General features: G+C 41.0%; 1 protein-coding gene across 10 annotated transcripts in view; it reads right to left on the bottom strand.

The window, feature by feature from the left end:
• Positions 1 to 18648, bottom strand: part of CSNK1A1 (casein kinase 1 alpha 1) — a gene marked incomplete at its 3' end in the record, with an annotated part of 41426 nt that extends 22778 nt beyond the window's left edge. For 5 of the 10 annotated variants that reach the window (XR_014165235.1, XR_014165236.1, XM_081899181.1 and 2 more), the window contains exons 1-5: positions 18077 to 18646; positions 17101 to 17207; positions 5104 to 5230; positions 3348 to 3446; positions 1041 to 1124 (exon numbers count right to left, since the gene is read on the bottom strand). Coding sequence is in view for 8 of the 10 variants with exons in the window: in XM_081899181.1 (XP_081755307.1) it covers positions 1041 to 1124; positions 3348 to 3446; positions 5104 to 5230; positions 17101 to 17207; positions 18077 to 18199 (540 nt within the window). Of the gene's footprint in view, positions 1 to 1040; positions 1125 to 3347; positions 3447 to 5103; positions 5231 to 17100; positions 17208 to 18076 lie in introns of all 10 variants that reach the window. The other 5 variants (XM_081899177.1, XM_081899182.1, XM_081899180.1 and 2 more) reach the window with 5 other exon arrangements.
• Between the last annotated feature and the right edge of the window lie 2003 nt (positions 18649 to 20651).

Raw genomic sequence — 20651 nt, 5'->3', positions numbered from 1 at the left:
AACTTTGTCTACTTCTCTGGTCCCAGTCCAGACCAGAGACCGACATCACCTATCTGCACTGGAATAAAAGTTCCCACCAGAGCTAAATTTTCCTGTCCAGCACCAGCATCCTGACACAAAAGCATCACTAGTCATAAGTAGTAATATTCATGAGTAGCACCATACTTAAAAGCCCAACTCCTCCTTCCCTTTTCAACAACTAAAGTAATTTTAGAGCAAGCTAAGAAGTTAAAACTCTTAAATTGCACAACTCCCAGGGCTTACAGTGTAGCTTTAGAAACTAAATAACATCCATTTGAAGTAGATGTTAATGCTAGCCCAAGAAGAGGCATCATCAAAAGATAATCCATTTTACTTACTGCATTTTCAAAACTTAGGTCTCTAAAGAAGTGGAATAAGGTTCAGCCTTTAAAAGCAAATGAAAAAGCTGCTTAAGACGCCTTGTGCCCATTTTCTGGGATATAGCAAAGCTTTAAAAAATACAAAACTACCAGTGATCTATGATCAAATAATTCTGTTTAAATGTACCACTGGCAACAAGATGACCCTTGTCACTTATTCTACATTTGAATAAACCATCAGTGCTACTAATACGCAAGGAAGAAGTAGAGTTTGTCTTGAATGTTTCCAGACCCGAAATTCATTTTTTTCAAACAAACATCATGCTGTCAATGAACGGGATAAGAGGCCTCCTACATCCAGATACAGACCATGTACATTTAAGCAGGCATATGCGATTCCCTCACAGCACATCCTCCTTGCTGCTGCATTTTTGAACACAGGGCTATTTCTCAAGAACAAGAACATGAGAGTAGTTAAGTGATACTTAACTTTGTTCACATTTTAACAGACAGCATAAGAACCTTACAGTTTAAACAAGCGCCACAAGGAAAACGTCTTAGTAATGTTACATGTTTGCCAAGTATGTCTGAATAATATGCCAACAAAAGGTGCTTTTTGCAAGTCTACATGTTTTCCGAAACAAAACAAAAAAGCATATGAGTTTGGGATTGAGGTTGGAATAGGAGACAGTTTCAGACCTGGTTTAATCCTGAGAAAGATGGGTCCTGAGAAGTACTAACAGTCATGCTTCTTTTCCTCTTCCCCACTGGAGATTCTAAACACTGAACAAACAATAGAGGGTGGCAGTGCATCAAACAGTATTGCTTACATTGCAACAATGGCTGGCGCAGACAGGCAACACCGAGGCATTAGAGAAAGAATAGGGTAGCCAAATGCCATCCTTCTTCCACCAAGCACTATAGTTTTCCAGAAGAGATAATGTTATCAGGAAAAATTTAGAAGATGTGGCAAGTTAAATTTTGAGCATGAGCCACTTCAAAATGACACTGCCTTGAATAAGGGATAGCAATGGCAACATTTGGCTTTTATAAGAAGGAAATTTGGATATCATGTACAAAAGTATCCTTTGACTCCACAAACTGCCCTTCCCCCAAATGACATGTAGGAAGTAAATCTTCAGTAAGGAAGAGGTAGAAGGCATTTAGTCACCTTAAGTTCACTATCATAAAGCATGCAGGGCTTATTCTAGCACAGCTCAGAGATGATCTTATGCTAGAAGTGAAATCACGCCTAAATATGTAATTAAGAACAAATTTGAGAAATGCAGCATTCCAATTTTAATCACTACATTTTAAATTCATTTATAATGAAAAAAATCTACTGGAACAAGATTACCATAACAAGCTATCCTACAGCAACTGGTGTGTTTTGAAAGAATTCATGAAAGACAAAATGTTTACCTCCATTTTTGCTACAGAAAGAAAACTGCATACTATATCTAAAACCAAATTTCAAATGAGAAAGAGAGAGAGCGCTGCTATTTACACAGACCTAAAGCAAAATTTTATTTAAATTCTGCTTAGATTAAACCAAGGGATTTAGACTCCTATGTCCAGCATTATTTGAAATGTTAAATAGTGGGCATCTGCTTTCCATTTAAGTATTTGGTACAGACTCCAAGTGCCTCCCTGGGAATGAGAAACGAGATGCGGTTTACATTTTCCAATATGATCCTAACAAACTCACCTAATAAAAGCACAACAGCATTTTCCAGGCTATTCTTTCACTTCAAAGAAAAACAAGGAGCTACAATGCCAGCCCACTACAACTGTCAAGAGTGTGGAGAAAGGGACTCAGAAGAAGAAAAATTGCATTAACTGGTTTAATTGTTCTTGCTATATTTCCAGTTCTTGCCAGAAAGTTAAAGAATTGGATTACATTAGGGAAATAGAATGTTAAAGAGTGCAAAATTTAGAGATAAATGAAATTTAACAGAAATAGGATTACAGGAAGGCATTTTACCTTACTTTTGAGTGCTGCTGTTTTTTCTCACCCCACCTCCCCAATGTTCCTAACTGGTGTACTGTAACTCCTTCAAAACAGAATTCAACGGTGATGGTGGTTGTTTTGTTTTTTTTGGTTCTAAAGTAATGGTCCCAAGTTGGCATCCATACAGGCAAACAAAGGTAACATTTTATAGCTAGTAGTATCTGAAGAGTCAACACTGAAGGCCTATGAAGAACCAGGTGGGTATCTTGCTCCCAATAAAATAATCAATCACATACATTTGTCCTGCACTTAAGAATTTCTATCCAACAGCATGCTTAATGCACTGCCAATGCTGCCTGTCTGTCCAAGCTCAATGTAGTTTAATGAATTTTAATCCCACAGTCTAGTCAAGAAAAAAATCCAACAAAGACATGCATCTCCAGCTAAATTAATAAATCATCCCCTTCTAGTAAAAAAAAAAAAGTTACAGTACTTTAAGTCTGTGACTGTTATTCTATATCTACACTAACTGCACTTTGAACTTTCACAGGCTTGTGAAAGCAAAGGAAGCAGTTAAGTCAACAGGCTTGTGTTACTATTAGAAGTCAATGGTTTCTCTATAGATTGGTTACAAGCCAATTTTAATATCTAGGTAGCTGGTAGTAAAGGCTTCACCATGCTGGCCTAAATGCAGTTGAGAAAAAGAAATCGCAGTTTATGGTAAGCGGTGCTATTGCAACTCGTGGTTTCTGAATAATCATCAGTATCACTGAACAGAGTGAACTTGCATACACAATTATGAGTCCATTAGACAACATATTTATTTATATCCTTAAATTCCATAATTAAAATATGGCCAAAGGTTGGGGCCATAGCTCACTTCTGCATTTAGCACTATGATTGAAATTCCTATCTGTTGCCAAATAATTGACAGATGTCAGCAAATAATTGACATGTTTAGCAATGACAAGCAATTAATTCAAGCTGCACAGCATTTCCATGAACTGCCATTTCAGCATCCTCCATTCTTTCATGCAAAAAAGTATTAGACTAACCTTATTACAGTGACGCCCGATACCCATTAGGAAGTTATCTGGTTTAATGTCTCTGTGTATAAAATTCTTTGTATGCACATATTCAATTCTACTGATCATCTGTGAACAAAAGGAAAATGACCAAGATTACAAAGCTTTTCAAGCAACAATATCTTAGGCATGAATCTAAGCATGTTTTGGCAATTACCTGCATTGTTGCTAATCTTTATGAACCCAAAGACTGCATGTTGGTGGCCAAGAGTTGGTGTGACCACACACACTCTCACCCTCTTGTGCACATAAACACACACCACACATGGTTTGTCCTCAGCTAATCCATGCAAATCAGATGAGATTTGTGTGTGGGGGGGGTTTGGGGGGGAGGGTGTTATTGCCTCTTCCTGTTCATCAAATGATTGGGGAAAATGTAAAATGCACTGCCATCAAGGTACTGGGTTGTGCAAAGGGGCTGAAACTTTTCCAACTATCCCAGCACTTTGTTTTCTTTTTCTGCTGCCATAATTGTTGGGAGGGCCCAGAAAAAAACTGCTTGGGTAACAACAGCAGGCCCATGGGCTTCGAGAGGGATGGTTAGTTATCCTGACCTACAACATACAAATCAAACCAGACAGTAAGACTACTAGTTTAGTAATGCTTTTGAATGTTAGCAAGTGTAAAACCACCAACAAACAAACAAAAACCCCTGCTGACTAATCTACTCTACAGAGATTGGATATTGAGTTTCTTCCTAACAGTCTAAAAAGGTTTAAAAGGCTTCGCCATGTATGGATGGCATTCATGCTGATGGCTTAGAAGAAAAACAATAGACATTTAATCATGCAATTTAAATGTATACTAAAATAACAGATTTAGAATCACAGTAATACTTGTAAAGCATGTCTCCATACAAATGAGCACCTGTCTACTAAACCCAGTATGTCCATATTTCCTGAATAGGAGTAATCCATAAGAACACTTAACTTTAGCAGTGGAATACTTCACTTGCTCTGTTCAGCATGGATGAAGCTACTATGGATCCAAACTACTTCTCCCATTGTATGTTGCAAACTACTTCTTCCAAGCAGTTCTTGAACAAATGACACTGTTAAAATGTCAACTCTGGAGTATTTGAGCATTTCTTGTGTTAGTTTTGATATTAAATGGCTAGTGCTCACTGACCCTCCAGATGACTCAGTTCAAGCTATTCTAGAAACAAATTGCTATCCAATAGCCATTTTACTCTAAATGTAAGAATCTATGCCTTTGCAAATCTCTGCATTATATGCCCATGCTGCAGATCTGTTGTTTCTAATGAATCTTATTGAAGCGTTCTGTGAATGTTGGCTTTACTATTTCCTATTTCATTCAGCTTCTGTTTACCATCAATTAATTGAGAAATATAGCTACAATAGGCTCTTGGCCTGAGAAATGTGAACTACTGCACTATTTTGGATGATCTTCCTAGCCAAAGATGCATGCATAACTTCAGTCTTATGAAATTAATATGAAGACTGCAAGTAAAGATATGAGGCAAAACTCTCAATATAGTTGCTTGTATGGCTCCATTAAACAGTTTCTAGAATTCTAATATTGTGTTATATACATTAAATAATCTGCTACTATCACTATTCCTTTTTCTTTCTATCATTTTTGTTTCTATATTTATTCGAGTATATGTAATAACAAGTCATACAGTCTGAGCTACTTGAAAGAATGAAACGAACATCATTTTAAGGCACTGTAATATCCATTGTGTAATGTTTGCAAATTTACATACCTGGTCTGCTAACATAAGTACTGTTTTCATTGTGAACCTTCGAGAACAAAAGTTGAAGAGATCCTCAAGGCTGGGTCCAAGAAGATCCATGACTAGAACATTATAATCTTTCTCTTGACCATACCACCTATAAAGAAGCAGAAATGGTTAGGATAGATTGAATGTAACCAAACATAATGTTCATAGCTTGTTTCAGAAAATACTTGTTTTCTGAATATTGTTTTCTTAATATTTAATGAATCCCACTTTTGTAGATGTATTTTTCCATACAACATTTTAAAATCTGACGGTTATGGTTTACAAAGCACACACAATGCCACATAATGCAGTCAAGGATCAGCATTGCTGGGTAATTTGCCAATCCCTGGAGTCTCCTGGCCCTGTTCCTCCTCCTCACTAGCACAGCAGAAGCTAGACCATAAGGATTTATATGCTGGCTTTGGGAGCATAGACCTCATAAGGCAGCAAAAACAGTCAAGGTGAACTAAGATATGTAAAAGAATACAGATTCTTAAATATAAGGTCTCAGTGGCATTAAAAACATTGTTAAAAAGCCAGACTGGATGAAATAAATCCTCAAGGTATGTTTGAAGGCCTGTACTGAAAGCTCCCTTTCCCATTCATAGGCAGCTCTGCTAACTGCAGGGCCACAATCAAGAAGGCTTTATCCCTTGTGCCTACCATCTTAATGTCTGGGCAGTCACAGAGGTCTCCACAGAGAATGATTAAACAAGAATGATTGTTTAGGTGAAGGCAGTCCTTTAGATAAGGGACCCCTAAACTGATTTTAAAGGTTAAACCCAGCAATGAGACAATGAAAAGGAGCAGTAGCTTTGCACACCTTGACCTCCCTCTCCCACACACCCCTCTGGAAAATGGTGCTGACTAAGCCCAGAGAAGCAAGTGAATGGGCATCAACAATAGGAGTAAGGAGGACCCACTGTGAGCATCTCTCCTTAAGGATCCTCTAAAATCTAGAATTATCATGGAAATGTAGTTAGATGTAGTTAGTGGTTTTGGTTTAACCAAATCAAAACACTGATCTTTTCAACTGCTGCAGAAAGCAACAACATATGTACAGTGAAATCACTTTCAGGAAGTGCCCTAAATGCATATGTAACAATATTCAGGCATTTTATCTTTCTCCAACACTCTCTAGAATTGAGAAACTACCATGACAGCAACATTTGGTATACCAGAAAGGTCACACTGTAGAGTCACTTAGAAATGGGAACAGACAATTGATAGTCTAAAAATCTGTGTACAAAATAGTTTCAATCATTTCTTTTTTAAAACTGAGGAGTCTAACTACTTGGAGAGCGTAAATTGCACACAGCTGGGAACACACCACAATACAATACCAATCTGAAATGCAATGCTGAATTCTATGAAAGAGTAAAATAGTGTCTGAACGCAGGGAGGCACACCAATGTAGACTTTATGAATGGGTAAAAAATAAAAGCAAGGTCAACATTTCTGAAATCACTATCTCAACTTGCCCTCTACAGACAGAAAGAGCAACAAATCAAGATGGGCATAATAAAATTATTGGCACCAGCAGAAGACAACATATACTAAGGTCAGTTGAAGGAAAATATGTAAGTGAAGGCTGCATGTTTGAAAAATGGCAAGATACAGCCAGTCAACTGACTTTTAAGTTAGCCTTCACAAGCAGCTGGCACTTGAGGAACCAAGAGGCTCTTTGTCTTGTGGGAATGAAGACACTCAACCCTAGATGCTCCTTAGATGCTCATGTATCTAGAGAAGCAGAGGGGGAAATTACCTTTGGGATTCATACAGGTATTACTATTAATTCCCTCTAGCAATGATTCAAAACTTCCTATACGTACTCAGTATCATGCAAAATTGCATGAGGTATTAACATATTATGTATACTACAGAAATATATATATATATATATATATATATATATATATATATATATATATAATTTTTTTAAAAAAGTCCAGTAGCACCTTAGAACCTTAGAGACCAAATTTGTTCTTGGTATGAGCTTTCGTGTGCATGCACACTTCTTCAGATGCTACAGAAAGATATTGGCCTAAAATTTACAGATGCTCAGAAACTCTTCAGGAAAAAACCTTAAGAGGAGAAACTCCCCCTCCCACAACTGCATAAGACCACTATGGCACAAGATGTTGAGACAGAATTGGGGGAGGGGAGAACAGACAATTGGGTGGGAGGGAGAAATGGAGTGATTGAAAAGAAAGGTGAGATGTAGAGACACTAAAGCAGGGGTAGGCAACCTAAGGCCCAGGGGCCGGGTTCGGCCCAAGCGCATTCTCAGTCTGGCCTGCGGATGGTCCAGGAATCAGCATGTTTTCACATGAGTAGAATGTGTGTTTTTATTTAAATTGATCTCTGGGTTATTTATGGGGCATAGGAATTTGTTCATATAATTTTTTCAAAATATAGTCCGGCCCACCACATGGTCTGAGGGACGGTGGACCAGCCCATGGCTGAATAAGGTTGCTGACCCCTGCACTAAAGTATACATAGGTTAGACGAACCATCACATTCTCTGGGTAGGTCACTTCCAGGTTAACAAGAATATACTATTTAAGTGTCTCAAGAGATGGAATTGAGATCTGTCTGTAGACATCAATTGATAAATCAGTTCTAGGATTAGGCATGAGTCAATCTTTCCACAAACAAAAAACTACAATGGGGTGGGCTGTCCCAGAGCAGCCCAGTGAGGACTAAATGAAGTCAGTGGGCATAGAAGATCAACTCAGGATTCAAGGCAATGTTTAAAACATCTTAAACATTTACATTTGTGGCATGTGTTATTAGCTAAATGCAGAAGTGAGCTATGCATCCCATATATGGGATAAGGGAAATAATATGCAGAGTAAGTTTTAACTTACACAATACTCACATCTTAAATGCATCTCTAGCAACTTTCAGACAGGCAGAAAGTGTGACTGACAATAGTGATTTCACCATGGGTTTATATTTAAAATGCATCAATTACATATACTTCATGTTTACCTAAATAAAACACTGAAAGGGCTAGTCAAAGTAAAATGTACCCAACTGAGACCATAAATTAACATTGAATTTTTTGAAACTATTGTGATTATCCAGATACAGTGGTACCTGTAGTTACGGACTCAATCCATTCCGGGATGCCATTTGCACCCCGAAAAGTCCATTAACTAGAGCACGGCGCAATACAGCACTTCTGCACACGTGGCGAAACCCGGAGGTGTGCCGCATTCGCAAGCCAAAAAGCCAAAACATGAACCTAACGCAACACGACTTAATATATATATATAACATTGAAAGCAGAAGAAAATGTGATGTTTACTTGTGTTCAAGTACTACTTCAAGCGGGACGCGGGTGGCGCTGTGGGTTAAACCACAGAGCTTAGGACTTGCTGATCAGAAGGTCGGCAGTTCGTATCCCCATGACAGAGTGAGCTCCCGTTGCTCAATCCCTGCTCCTGCCAACCTAGCAGTTGGAAAGCACGTCAAAGTACAAGTAGATAAATAGGTACCGCTCCGGCGGGAAGGTAAAAAGTGTTTCCATGTGCTGCTCTGGTTCGCCAGAAGCGGCTTAGTCATGCTGGCCACATGACCTGGAAGCTGGCTCCCTCAGCCAATAAAGTGAGATGAGCACCGCAACCCCAGAGTCAGCCATGACTGGACCTAATGGTCAGGGGTCTCTTTACTACTTCAAGCACTTTTTCTTATACTTTTAACATAACACAAAGTCTAGACAGGATAAGTCAGAAGTCAAACACAAAACGCACCCAAACTCTAAGGTGTGACAACTATCCTTTGAAGGTAGTTGCACAATTAAACCACATATTTCAGCAATGCAAGCTAGTAAAGCCATACCTCATTTTGCTAAATTCTGCCTTGCAACTAGTCATCTAGCAAGAGGCAATTGTGGGTCAGAATGCATGCACAATAAGGTATCAGTCATTGACACTGTTGGAAAAAACACAGTAATAAACCAGAGCAGGCTACTGTCTCAATGCATCTGCAGACTAGTTCACATGAAACATCCCTATACATTCCATCAAATGGAGAACTGACTGAAATTCAGAGAAACAATATTAATCATGGCTCTTTAGCCCATAGTTTAACTTGGAAGGAAGGAGTGGTAAAAGGCAATGCATTTCCAACCTTTTCTCCCTCCAACACACTGAGCAGCTGCTCTCATCCTGTTAACAAAGGATTTAGCCTTACACAACAGAACTTCCCCCTCCTGCACACACACCCTGGGGGAAACTCCAGAACAATTTTTTTTTTGGGGGGGGGATGAGAGGGGGAAAGTTCCACTGTGAAAACAGAAATCTTTCCACTAACGGAATGACTGACTTAGCACTACTTTGGATACAAGTCTAAGTCCGGGGACGAGAGGGCATAGTGTGAACACTTGGTGAAACTTTCAGAAGCTAAGTTAATGCTTTGCCAAAGAAAGCAGGCTTAGGTCTGATCAGCACCTGGAACCAAGACCTATATTACCTATGTAACCCTATGTATCTACTCCTGAAATTCATGATAAAGAAGAAGAGGAGTTTGGATTTGATATCCCGCTTTATCACTACCCTAAGGAGTCTCAAAGTGGCTAACAATCTCCTTTCCCTTCTGTGAGGTGAGTGAGGCTGAGAGACTTCAGAGAAGTGTGACTAGCCCAAGGTCACCCAGCAACTGCATGTGGAGGAGTGGGGAATCGAACCCAATTCACCAGATTACAAGCCATTGTTCTTAACCACTACACCACACTGGCTCATCATATATTTAACAAAATAGTCTTCTTCTTTTTAAAAAGGGTAACTCGAGGAAGTTAAACATGATTAATTTGCAAGCATGCTTCTCTGCTAAGGTGAATCTGGACTAGCAAAAATGCACAGTGTTCAAAACTCCCATTGTTCTAGGCACATTTTGCAACAGGGAATTTCATTAGCATGAGCCGTTTCTGAGCTCTGGGCGCAGTACTGCACCTAAGATTTCAGATTAAAACTGTATAGTGGAAGGAAAGGAGGAACTTTCGCTGCCTCCCCACTTCCAGCTACTATCTCTGGAGAAGAGACCCTCTTAAAAATATTGGGGGGTGGGCAGGGGAAAGACAAACCATGTGAAAAGTGAACATAATATTTTAGCTGCAGTTCATTCATTTTCAGCTTTGTATTCTTGTTATTAAATAGCGCACCTAGACATTCCGTTGTTGAGCCCATAATCTACATTTAAGGTGCCATTTAGCTCCTAGCTTTCATATTCCAGGTTTTAACACCAGATATGCTCTGTCCCCATCACCTGGGCTGTTTGGGCAATCTATCCCCTTCCCCTAAACAAGGCACTAGCTCAGTTTTTTAGAGTGCTGATAACACCACAGTTGTGGGCTCAATCCCCATATGGGACAGCTGCATATTCCTGCATTGAAGGGCTGGACCAGATGATCCTCAGGGTGCCTTCCAATTCTATGATTCAATTATTCCTGGAGCCAATTATTCACTTCTGCAAATGGAGATGATGACTTTTGACCACTCAATTTATGCATTCCTTTTTTTATTATTGATTTTAATTCATTATATCACATCATACAATTAAAACAAACAAAGACAACATACAAAACACAGTCACACAGAGAAAAAATACATAAAAAAGGAAATAATAATAAAGAAAATAAAGAAAGAAAAAATAGCATCAATTTATGCATTCCTATGTATTTCATATTTGTATGACTAGGAAAAGAAAAACCTGGGGCACCTAGCAGTGTTTGAAATTAGCCAGGTACATTTTGGTGGTGGTGTTGCGACTACGTGGAGATTTCTGGGTGCCAGGTTGGTGACCAGAGTTTAAAAACCTCTGCCTTAGTCCATAGTTAATACCACTTCCATTTTCAGTTTGCGCGTTTCTCCTTCTTGCATAATGGGACAATTGAATTGTTGTAAGAACAAGCTACAGTCAAGCAATGTAGTTGAGATCATAGAATTGTAGTCCTGGAAGGGACCCCAAAGTTCATCTAGTAAAGGCAAAGTAAAGGACCCCTGGACAGTTAAGTCCAGTTGAATTCGACTATGAGGTCCGGCGCTCATCTCCGCTTTCAGGCCGAGGGAGCTGGCATTTGTCCATGGACAACTTTTCAAGGTCATGTGGCCAGCATGACTAAACCACTTCTGGAGCACGGAACACCGTGACGAGTGCCAGAGCGCATGGAAACGCTGCTTATCTTCCCACTCCAGTGGTACCTATTTATCTACTCGCACTGGTATGCTTTTGAACTGCTAGGTTGGCAGGAGCTGAAACAAAGAAGCAGGAGCTCACCCCATCACAAGGATTTGAACCACCGACCTTATGATCGGCAAGCCCAAGAGACTCAGTGGTTTACACCACAGCGCCACCAGGGTCATCTAGTCCAACCCCCTGACGAAAAGACATTCAGTTGTGATGACAGTAACCTAGATTTAAGGTGCCACTTGGCACCTAGCTTATATATCTGAGTTTCTAACAATGGCACCTAGTCCTCAAGCCACCTAAAAAATTGCCACTGGCACTTAAGAAATGTTTAAGAACTAGTTCACGGTCAATGAATTTGAAACATTTCATTCAAGTTGTCCTTATGACAATTTTCCAAAATTTATATGGACATATGAGATTTAGAACCAATCCCACCAATGTTTTGGTTTTTTTTACAAACCTATTTTAAGAGAAAAGACAATATTTGATAGCCTTCATTCAACAGCCATAAGCAAAGGTACACAGACAGTTTTTGTAATGAAAATGCATCTTAACCCAAACCAATCAAAAGTTAGATGCCATGACTCCACCTTTTCAAAATTGTCCGTTTAATGCCTTCCCTCTGGTCAGTTTGAAAGAGTTCTGTACAGTCATACCTCTTCTTGCAAACTCATCATGTTGCTTTTTTTGGGTTAAGAACATGTCAAACCCGGAAGTGTTTACTTCTGGGTTTTACCGTGTGTGTGCGCGCACACACACGTGCAGAAGCGCTCTATAGCGCTTCACACATGCACAGAAGCCCAACTCTGGTTACAGACTATTCGGCGTGAAAACGGCACCCCGGAACAGATCGTGTCCGCAACCAGAGGTACCACTGTAGTTTTGTTTCTTATGATGAAGTGGTAGCAAATAGGATAACCATAGAACAGGGCCCAATATTCAAAGGTCAGCTTAAACACACACACAAAATCCCTAAAATGCAAATCCTTATGTTATGCGGAAGTCAGTTCCTAGAGTTTCCAAAGCAACTTATCAAACAGTGCTAGGAGCAGGTTTCAGAAAGGGATGGGGTGGGGTCATTTCAGAAATCCTTTCATACATACAAAGCATGTTGTGCAGCCTTTTTGACAAGGGCCTGTAACATGTCTGTATGTAGAAAGAAACTGCCCTGATGCTCCTAAGGACAGACAAGGGGACCTGCAAAAGGAGTGTTGCTGTATGGAGTGTTCCTGTTCAGGGTTACAGCCAGATATACCCTCTTCCACTATATTCCCCTCCAATTGCCTCCCAAAGATGCTCTGTGGCCAGTGAGCATGCTTAGCCGTCACTGCCCTGTTGATATGTGTGTGGACTGTCCCTCTCATATTCCTTATGGATTGTTTGTATATCTGCAAACCCTGTGGTTTCTCTGATCATACTGATACCTCCCCTCTTGGTTATCATGGGCCCTGCTTTTGCTGAAGTCCTATCAATATTAACCAGCTCAGTTTGCTTTTAGGAGAGACAAAAGTTTCTAATAGCAAAGTTTAGTGTCTATAATCAAACTAACATGATTTCATCATGATATTAGTTCTCTACAGGCACTCTCTTATGTTACATAAACACATGACGGGGGATGCAAAGACAAGTCTCTTGTTTGACAAGATTTTACTAGACTATGATTTAGACTTTTAAATTTTTTAAAAGTATTTATGAATACCTTTTCTGCCCACAAGTAGCTATAATTTGTAAAAACAGTATAAAGACATCAGTTAAAACTAAATAAAACTTAACACCACAAAACTACATAGTTGAATTTAAAATCCATCAAAAGCCAGACAAAGCAAAACAGTATTTAGGGTTTGCCTAAAGTTAGGAAAAGATGGTGCCAACCTGACCTCCAAGGAAGGCAAGTTTCACAATTGGGTGCTGGTACAGAAAAGACCCTGTCCTGGGTATCCATCAACCTAGCCTCCCTTTGTGGTGGCACATACAATATGGTCACTGATAAAGACTGTTAATTTTGGACAGGAGGCCATCTTTCAGATATCAAGTATTGGTATTTGTGAAATTGTGTTGTGTTATATTGGGTTGAAACCAGTCTAAGTTAGTTGCATTAGGGTCCTACTGAAAACTGTATGAAATGTTAGTTAAGACTTAAGTCGCAGTTATTTCACTGGAAACAAAGTGCAACTAAATTTTAATCCAAGCTATCATTCGTCAAACCAATTAATCATTTGCAAAAATAATATTAAAAAAACATACTGGAAAACCTGTTCAGTTTCTCCAACACAAACTATTTGCTGCAAGAATAAACTAAGAGTGCATATACTTTCTTGTGCTTCATGTATTTTACATGTGAGGAACGGAGCTGTCATATTACTGATCTTCTAAGTCGCTCTGGGAACTTTTGGCTAAAGAACAGAGTAAAAGTGTTTTGGATAGATAATCAATAAAATAAATCAGAAATTACAAAGCAGAGCCATAATGCCAACCAAATCAATGGAGGTATGTATGTATGTATGTATAAATAAATAAATAAATAAATCACAAATTCATTCGTCCAGGTGATGTACTTCAATGTTTTTAAAGGCTATCTGGTTCAACCCTAGCTGATGAACACTATAGCATTCCATGTAGTACAGCCTGTGGAAGGAGCCCACCACTTTCCAGAACAGCCTGTTCCACTGTCAAACTGTGCTAACCACAGGTGCAGAACTCAAACCATGATCTGAACATCTAGTTGCACATGCCGTTATTCCTAATGTTTAGCTGAAATCACCTTTCATATAATTCAAACCCTTTAGTCCGGGTCCTACTATCTGAAGCAACAGGAAACAGGCTCAATCCAATCATGTGACAGCCCTTGGAAGTATCTGAAGAGATACCATATTGCCTCTTAATTGTCTCTTTTCCAGACTAAACATACCCAACTCCATTAACCTTCACCACCCAGTTTGATTTCATTTTCTAATCTCTCAGAATCATGCAGCTATAGTTTTAACTTCATATTCACAGTGCAGCAGCCTCTGGAGGCAGAGCAACAGTAACTGTCAATTTAGACATCACATCACATCCATTAGCACTGGCCATTTGGCCTGCTGGTCTGCCAACTGACTGAAATCATGCTTTTGTCAATTCAGGCAATATGCAAAATTACAGTCTTCCTTTAACCATAGTTTGAACCATCTTCAGCCATTAGCTACACATGGGGTGGATAACCTGTTCCCTTTCATTTGTTGTCAGGCTCCAACTTCCATTACCCACCATAGCCAATGGTCAGGGATGATGTCCAGCAACATCTGGAGAGTCACAGATTAGCAAGCCCTGAATTATGCAATGATCACAAGTGCATGCCATGGTAATCAATGTTTGAAATTTGCCAGGAGCACTTTGCACCTGGTTATCGGCCATTTGCAGCCAAATGAAGATGCCCGGGCATCAGGATGACACCTGACCAACTGGGGGTGCAAGCCTGGGGATCCTTGGATCTTGACTATTTTCATACACTAGCAACACATCCAGCAGAATCATATTGTATTTTATCTGCACAATCATAATGAATTTCAGGAAACAAATAGCTGTATTGAAAAATATGACTTTTGAGGCATCTAGCCCCAAAACTGCAACTAGGTATTCTGTTTTGGAAACTGTTACCCTGGTTTAAGGAGCCATTTGGTGCCTAGCCATATCTGAGTTTTTAACACTGATGGTAATCCAACAAATCACAGTAAACAAAGAACACTCCTTGACCTATCATTACAGATTGCTTGGTGCCAATGAATCACAATCCGTGATTCAGATGTAACACTAAGCAGGGGATCATAGTTTGCTTCCACCCAACACAAGCACAATGGAGAAAATTAGGCACAATTGGCTTGTGCACAGGTAGCCATAGTTTATAGCTTACAATGTGAACACACAACCAGCATGTGTAGTTAGCAACATGCAAACAAAGAAGACAACAAAAACTTCAATGATTACTTCTGAGATGAAAGAACAGTTGCCTCGGCAAACATTCCATATCCTCATAATAATTTATCATCACTCAACCAAATCAATTTCCTTTACTGAAAGAAGTCACCAATTACTTCATTATATACATTTACGGAATTGGGTGGCTACAGTATATTCTGCATTTCCTAAAAATATACTTCCATTAATGTTTTATTATTTAAAAACAACTGCCACGTTTAATAAAGCAAAAAGTAAAATTTAAACAATTTAAACTAAAAAATAGCCTCACTAACCAACATGTAACTTCATACAATCCAGTGGTTTTTAAAAGACATCTACAGTTCTTCATAACAAAATACTGGCTTTCAAAGCAAGATCATCCAATTTTCAACCTTAGCAGCAAAAATTTAAATAATATTATGCTCTGCATCTAAGCACAGGCCTGAATAGAATCTTATCAAAAGTGAAAACTCCATCAACAGAATGCAGAACAGCCAAATCTATTACGTAATAAATGCAGCTTTATTCCTACAGTTGCACAATGTAATTAAATCCGGGGGGCAGTTGCTTCATACAAGTATGTCATTGAATAATTCTGTATCCATTCAGTAAAGGACTTATGTAGGTTACAACATGGCATTGTAGTTTATGTAGTTCACAAACTTCCAGCAGCAGAAGCCTCTTATGACTAAGACATCAACATTTCTTACTGGTTTACAATTGCAACCCAGTTTTTAACTACTTAGAGAATTGAATTGGAATATCTACAAGAAGTGCCTTTACTAAATTTATTTTCTGCTTACACATGGTTCACTTTGATTATGAAGTACAAATGCCAGAAGTCACAGTACAACATATAGAAGTGAAATGTAAGAGTTCAGAATGTCCAACCATTTCAAAAAAGGTAAGTAGAATAACCATCCTAAATTGAATCCATTTACTGTAGTCTCTCCACTTGCCAAACTTATTACTAACACTATTCGTAAGCAAAACCCAATCAGATTATTTTTTTCACATATACAAGGTATTTAACAGTACTGCCTGATGTTTTAGAGCACTAGCAAAGAGCTGCTAAGAGTCTTGACTCAGAATCTTTTCCTTTGTATAAAGTTTTTTTTAAAGTGCTTTTTATGACTTTCACAATAGAAAAGCAGACTGAACCGCTACTTTATTTACTCTCCCACTAGTTACTAGTTCCATCCATTACAAGACTGGGAACCTCTCAAGTAGATCTCACAATGAAATTCCATTTTCAGAAGAGAATAAAAGGAAGGAAGGTGATTTAAGCAGCAGTGCGTAATTAAGAGCTCAGTGATGCATATGTCGTCAGCAACTGTAAGGGGCTTCCACTTTCTGCACTCTTCCTTCCCTCCCCAGTCCTCAGAAGCCCCAATCTTTCAAGATACAATACTGATGGTAGAAGGGAATGGGAGCGAGGTGGGAAATTAACGAAATATATTCCACTTCTTAGGAATGTTTAAGTACTGACATCCGCCATTTTCTGAGCAGAGGAGGAAGACATGTTGGAACAAAAACACAAAAGGGAGCAGCCATTTCCACTGTTCTATTCCAATCCTCAGTGTAACCAGTACTCCTGTTTCAACTACTGCCATATTCTCAAGTACTAGATAATTTTGTTGGTGCAGAGATGGGGAAGGGAAACAAGCAGCTGGTAGGGAAGGATCCTTCAAGATCTTTTTCTGGATGCAACTTGCTACCACTCATAATAAGGCTTATTTCAGGGAACATACATGTATCACTTCCTCCAGCAGTGAAAAACAAAATACACTCATCCTTTGGGGAAAAGAGATAATGACTACTTTATCTCCCAAGAGCTATAATTCTTACCGTATGTGAGGGATGCCAACTCCCCCTTGCAGAATCTTGTATAGTTTGCTTTCATATAGCAGCTGGGGATGTCTGGCCTTCTGAGACTCCAACTTCACAGCTACTTCCTGCAGTGAAGAGGGAATATGGGTCAGAGATCCTATTGGAGCAAGAGGACTGCATTTCTCCACTACAGCATATTTGAGGGCATGGGAAAGCCTTCCACAGGAATATCCTGGTAAGTGACAAGCTCCGTAAACATATTCCACACAGTGCCGGCTTCTGTAAATATCCATCCTAGGGATACTAACACTAATCCATTATTCCCAGAAAGTGTTTAAACACTTAGATGAAGGTGCCTTCCTTGCCACTTGAACAAGGTAATTGTGAATGCAAGAAATGAGCTTAGGTGCAGTTTCTCTACAGATCACATAAGGATCCCCCCAAAAAACAATACAAATGGCCTCTTTATCCATCTATTACCAGGCAGCCTCGCGTTTTATGTACTACAAACACTACTAAGCTAACGATTAAGAGAGTCCGGGGGGGGGGGGAGAACATTTTTAAAACTGAACCAAGCATTGCAGACTCATCACTGCCAAGACAGGATAGAAACCCTATTACAATAATACAAATCAAAACCCGACACCGTGAAGGTGCTTATTATGATTTGTCACGATCGTGTCCTCCCCCCCCCAAAAAATAACCTAAGAAATAAGTTCCAAAATAAAAATGAGGAGGAAAAAGTCCGACGCTACTATCTATAAACCACTAAAGCGGAGAGAAGGCGAAGGAGAAGTCAGAAACGGCCCTCGAAGTGGGGGCGGCCAGACTTTGTGGCAAGAGAGTCCGGGGAGCTTTTCCTGGCGCTTTCCCCCCGAGTTGATGCTCTGCCAGGCGGGGGGGGGGGAGGAGCGAGAAGCGACCCCTCTTCTCTGACGCGACGGGGGGAGAGAGGGGGGGAGAAGAAGAGGCCCGGGCGCCGGCCGGCCCTTACCTCCCCGTTGGTGATATTGATGGCCAAGTATATGTCCCCGAAGGAGCCCGAGCCGATCTTCCGCACCAGCTTGTATTTGCCCCCGACGATGAACTCGGCCTTAGAGCCGCTGCTGCTCGCCATGGCGACCGAGGGAGAGCGCGAGCGGGGAGGGGGGAGCTTGTTCACACGTCGAGCGCCCGACTGCCGAGTTTCTCCTCAAGGAGCTTCCGCTACGAAAAAGCCAGGATTTCGAGGGGTCTGTCGGTGGGAGGAAGAAGAAGAAGAGGGGGACGTGTATGGAGGATGGGGGGAGGGAGGGAGGACTCCGGTCCCCGAGGCTCCGTTCGCAACCAGGCCCCTTTGTAGGAAGCGGACGTCCCCCTCCACACGCTTCCGCGGCTGTCAGCGCTCTCTCTGCCCTCTCAGGAAAGGCAGCCCTGAGGGCTGGGAAGGGAGGGAGAAGCTCGAGCGGATCCGGCTGCCGCCGCCGCCGCCGCCTGGCGCTTCATTCGGCCGCCGCCGCCATCTTGTCTGTCTCTCTCTTGCTCTCGCTCTCTTTCTCTCTCTCTTTCGCTGCTGATATCCAGGACACAAAATGCCTCCAGCCCGCGACCGACGCTTCTTCACCGCGCAGAGCACTCTGGGAAACAGGGGAGGAGAAGCGTCTCTCTGCGCATGCGTTTCCCGGAGGGAGGACAAGCAGGAAGTGTGCGTGATCTTAACGGCTTGGAAGGGATCGGCTGGTTTGGCGCATGCGCAGAAAGGCGCGGGTTGTGTTTGCCCCCCCTAAGAGTGGACCCGCCCGTTAAGTACCGTAGGCAACTCTTTGAATTACGCAGTTTTCATCACGCCACACACGGGGTTGGGAGGGGCAGGGGGAGACAAGAAAGAAAGAAAAGTTTAATATAGCGTATAGTCCAAGAGAGGCTTCTCGAAGTGACTGAAGCAACCGGTTCAAGCCCTTATACTGTAACTGGAATGTGCCAGGTGTGCGGGGCTTGGTCGTTTGCTTTTTATCGCGTTCATGCTGCATGGAATTCGGGGTGGCGTACGTGTCTCTTCCGCCTCCTCATGTAATCCCCACAACAACCCTGCGGGGTAGGTTAGTCTGAGCTTCATGGCTGGGTTGGGATTTAAACCCTGGTCTCCCAGGTCTTGGTCCTACCCTCTTAACCACTACACCACACTTTCCATAGGGTCCACACGTCTAATTATGTTAGATGCCCAAGTGAATGGGCGTTGTTGTTTAGTCGTGTCCGACTCTTCATGACCCCCTGGACCAGAGCATGCCAGGCACTCCTGTCTTCCATGCCTCCCGCAGTTTGAACAAACTCACGTTGGGCATACAGGAATACAATCCAGAAAACCTTTAGAAGAAGCAGGAGGAAAATGCCCAAATTGCAAGGCTAAAATGCAGGTGGAGGGCATCTACACCTATCTGAGTTCCGGGGAAGAAAAGTGTGGCACAAATTATGTACAGTGGTACCTCGGGTTAAGAACTTAATTCAATATGGAGGTCTGTTCTTAACCTGAAGCACCACTTTAGCTAATGGGGCCTCCTGCTGCCTCTGCGCCGCCGCTGCATGATTTCTGTTCTCATACAGAAGCAAAGTTCTTAATCCAAGGTAATATTTCTGGGTTAGTGGAGTCTGTAACCTGAAGCGTATGTAACCCGAGGTACCACTGTATTTATCGCATTGGTCTTCTGAGACAACGGTCTCCACCAATGGTGGGACATTTATGGCACACAAGCAGCCCTAATTTGGGCCCCAAGAACGTTATCCTTAGTCCATGTCCATCTATACCACGTGTGACATGAGGGGAGGGCATGTAAAGATGTGACTCCCAGCCTAAAGCAGAGATTGAAGTTAGTGGTAGCTTCCAATCCCTGGGCTTTCAAACCAGTTTGGCAAAAGAATTGGGGTTCGCAGGTGCTGGCAGACATCAGCATCTGCAACCCTCATAGAGTCTGCCTGTGGCGTTGGATTTCAAACCGCATGGGCAAAGGAAAACATTTCACCACCTGAGAAAATGTTTCACCTGTTGTCATTGTGACATCAGATGATTGACAGGTGCACTTTTCAAAATGGGCTGCACGGTTTCTGGAGAGTAGGAGTATGTCCCCCAGCTGGAAGCAGTTCCCCATGCTTGTTCTAGGATCTAGGTGACCTATAATCAAGTTAAAAACGTGCAAAATTGTTTAAAATGTACACCATAATGGAAAATCAATATATAAAACTCCAGGTTCCACAGACAGGGTGAGAAATTTATCAGCAACCAAGAGTGGCACTAGCATAAACCCTTCACACAGCTTGATTAAACTGTATTTTGATAGTTCAGGAAAAGAAAAATCTTAACTTGGTGCTGAAAAGATTTTGGTGTCAGGGCCAAACAGGTTCATGCTAAATAAGAACTGAGTTAGAAAGAGCAGGAATTCATATCTGTTTCTATTCTGGGGTGCTCTTTTGAGGGATGGGGTGGAGTAGACACACTGAGACCCAGCTATATCAAAATTTGATATCTTAATTTGATATTTCTTAATTTTCTCACTTCCATTCCTGGGAATAATTAAAATGTCCTCCTCAGTGTGAAC

This window comes from Podarcis melisellensis (assembly GCF_964234715.1).
Source record: "Podarcis melisellensis genome assembly, chromosome: 2".
Lineage (NCBI taxonomy): Eukaryota > Metazoa > Chordata > Lepidosauria > Squamata > Lacertidae > Podarcis > Podarcis melisellensis.
Note: the sequence above shows the minus strand (reverse complement) of the source record. Positions and strands in the feature narration are given on the sequence as shown.